This window comes from Eimeria mitis, genomic scaffold, assembly GCF_000499745.2.
Source record: "Eimeria mitis Houghton genomic scaffold, Emh_scaff2064, whole genome shotgun sequence".
Classification (NCBI taxonomy): domain Eukaryota; phylum Apicomplexa; class Conoidasida; order Eucoccidiorida; family Eimeriidae; genus Eimeria; species Eimeria mitis.
The window spans coordinates 1,222-3,973 of record NW_013570388.1 but is presented as its reverse complement, the minus strand read 5'-3'; the positions used below and the strand labels follow the sequence as shown (position 1 = coordinate 3,973).

The 2,752-nt window shown below is 52.0% G+C and overlaps 1 protein-coding gene across 1 annotated transcript; it reads left to right on the top strand.

Annotated features, from left to right (window-relative positions):
- Positions 1-313: 313 nt before the first annotated feature.
- EMH_0048120 (uncharacterized protein) lies at positions 314-2,314 on the top strand (the record flags this gene model as incomplete). Its single annotated transcript, XM_013496367.1, has 4 exons — positions 314-402; positions 1,437-1,507; positions 1,680-1,726; positions 1,859-2,314. The coding sequence occupies 4 exons, from the start codon at positions 314-316 to the stop codon at positions 2,312-2,314; spliced, it is 663 nt and encodes a 220-aa protein (XP_013351821.1).
- Between the last annotated feature and the right edge of the window lie 438 nt (positions 2,315-2,752).

Genomic DNA, 2,752 nt, shown 5'->3' with positions numbered 1-2,752 from the left:
CCGTAGATGCCCTTAAGCCCAAGGCTGCCTTGCCCAGCCTGTGTTAGGGCATCCCTTCGTGCACCAGCTACAGGACCAACAGCAGCAGCCGCGTATCAGAACCAGCAGCAGCAACCGCAACACTAACGTATCAGCACCAACTGCAGCAACGTCGTGACGAACATCGGCTGCAGCGTCACAGTGTCATGCTTAGCAATGTCATTAGGACCAGCAGCACGGTGGGCATGTGCTGATTGGGTAGATGTAGGACAAGCAGTGCTCATTAGCGGACTGAATGCATTTTCAGATTGTTGCTGCAGTCCAAGAATTATTCATGCCCTTGGAAACGCTGCGCCAAGTCGCATTCCAAAGAAGAAGCCTAATTATCCTTGTCAAACAACAGCAGCAACAACAGCATTACAGGTCCCAGTAACCAGGGGTGTAGCCGCTGTAGTGTATGCTGTAATGCCCTTTTGCTGTTGCTGTTGTTTCAGCCTGCTGGCGCGCCGCTTCGTGCTCTATCAAATGCAACAGCAACTCAGCTCAAATTCTGAGTGGTTGAGAGCTTTCGAGAGAAATGTGTCGCCAACGGGCCTCCAAATGCTACTCCAGAACTTACCAGTTCAGGGGCCCCAATGCTGCTGCTGTTATGCTACTGATGCTTCCCGCCAGCCGCAATTTCAATCAGCAAAGCAGCATCAGTATTTGTCGCAAGAGTAGAGCCGGCGTGATGATGGATCTCGAGAACATTTCGGCTGGTTAATAGCGAACGGGCTGCCGCTGCTGGTCCTGCTGGTGCTGCTGCTGCTGCCCCTGTCATTGCTACACCTGCTCTTGCTGCATAAAGTGACGCGGATATCAACGCTGAGCTCTTGCAGGCATGCTGAGGAGCTGCTGGTGCGGTTTGAGGTGTTAGGGAGATGGTGATATATTGCGGCCTCTGTTGCACGGAGACGTCTTCAACAATGTTTAGTTGCGACGCCCGCTCGCATGCAGTGGCAGAAAGAACAGCAGCAGCGCAGTTAGTGTTCGATTGATGGGCTGGCCACTCGCCGCTAACGTCCAATCCTTCATCCTCTCTTTCTGATTATAATCTTGTGCGGCTGGTCTAGCTCTTACCGCCAAAACTAACCGTGATAGCGGTAAGAAAACTGGGGAAGAAGGTAACGAGCCAGTACCTCTGAAAAAAGCAGCAAAACCATATAAATGATTGGACACAAGTTCAACTACTAAAGTAAATAAACACAAATCGTTGCAGACACAGAGGAGGGGTAAGTGGAAAGAGACGAACATCCAGATACCGCAACAAATCCGGCGTGACGCCATGCGTTCCCCGCAAGGCAAACGCTAAAATTGCGCTGCTTCAGTTTCTGATGCCGCAGCGCTATTCAACATGCTGCAGAAGCTTCTGGGGATGCTGCTCCTGGTGCTTGCGTGTGGCTGTGCTTTCTTAACAGCCTTCCTTCGGATCAGCCCCTGAAGGGGCGAGATAGCTGCTGTGCAGCAGCAGCAGCAGCAGCGGCGGAAGGTTGCTGCTAGACCGTTTGCAAAAGTGCTTGCAGACAATTAGCCTTCATATCGATTTTGTCCATATGTTTATCTGCAGCACCAGCAATAGCGAATTACGGCTGTCCTGCAGCAGCAGCAGGAAGCAGCCGTGTTGCAGTTGAGGAAGCGGTTGCTGAGCATCGTTCGAAAAGGGTGCAAACAGCAACCGCTGCAGCGGACTGGGGGTGAAGACATTCGGGTGGGAGAGTAGGTGTGGCACGCAAAAGCAGCACCACCAGCGATGACGTACTTAGGTGCAGATGCCTATAGTGTGTAGCAACTGCTCCTTTTGCTTCACTTCGATTGCCATCTCCAAATACCACTTCTGCAGAACCAGCTACAACAGCCGGAACAGCAACAGCAGCTGCAACAGCAACCGCAGGAACAGCGACAGGATTATCACAGCGACATGATCAGAGAGAACCATGTCTCTCCTGGAATGGATTGGCTGCCTGGTCTCAATGTGGCGGTGCCGGTTTCTAATGCTGCTGAAGTACACCGATATCTGCAGTTGCAGCCGACGTTACCTGCTGTGGTTGCTGTGCGGCGATGCCGTCGATTCTTCACAGCTGGAATCTCGGACTCTGCAGTAAAGAAAGACTGGAGACCGCAATATGATGGGCTTCTATATCGCGGTTCTCCTGCTTTTGCTGCATTTTCCTACAACGTGTTTTCGTTTTCTTCCGGCTACAACGAGCTGCAAGACGGCCACGACTCCCTCTACTGGTTTCGATTAATCCTTCGTTGGGGCTTCCAATACGCCCACCAAATTCTCTTACGACGCTGATTGCACGGGGATTCAGTTCAGTATCCATTTTTACTGTTGAACCACCTTAGACTGCTAAAACAGAAGCTCAGCAACATGCAAAGCATTGTGCGCGGGCACTAGCAGGCTGCATGTGTGTGGTAGTTGTGGTTGGGGGTGGAAGGTTCGGGATTGCATGTGTGTGTGTGTGTGTGNTGGGTAAGTGGGTGGGTAAGTGGGTGGGTGGGTGGGTGGATGGGTGGGTGGGTGTGGGTGTGGGTGTGCACGTGTGGGTGTGCGTGGATGTGTGTGTACGTGTGGATGTGTGAGGGCAAGAACGGCAGCCTAGACACTCCCCAGGATCATATCTTGATTGGGCTGCTCCACTGTTCCGCCGGTGGCCTGCTCTGTGTAGTGAATACTCACTACAATGCATGAGAGTGCACATTAATATTTGTCGAGTAAATACTCAATGAGAGC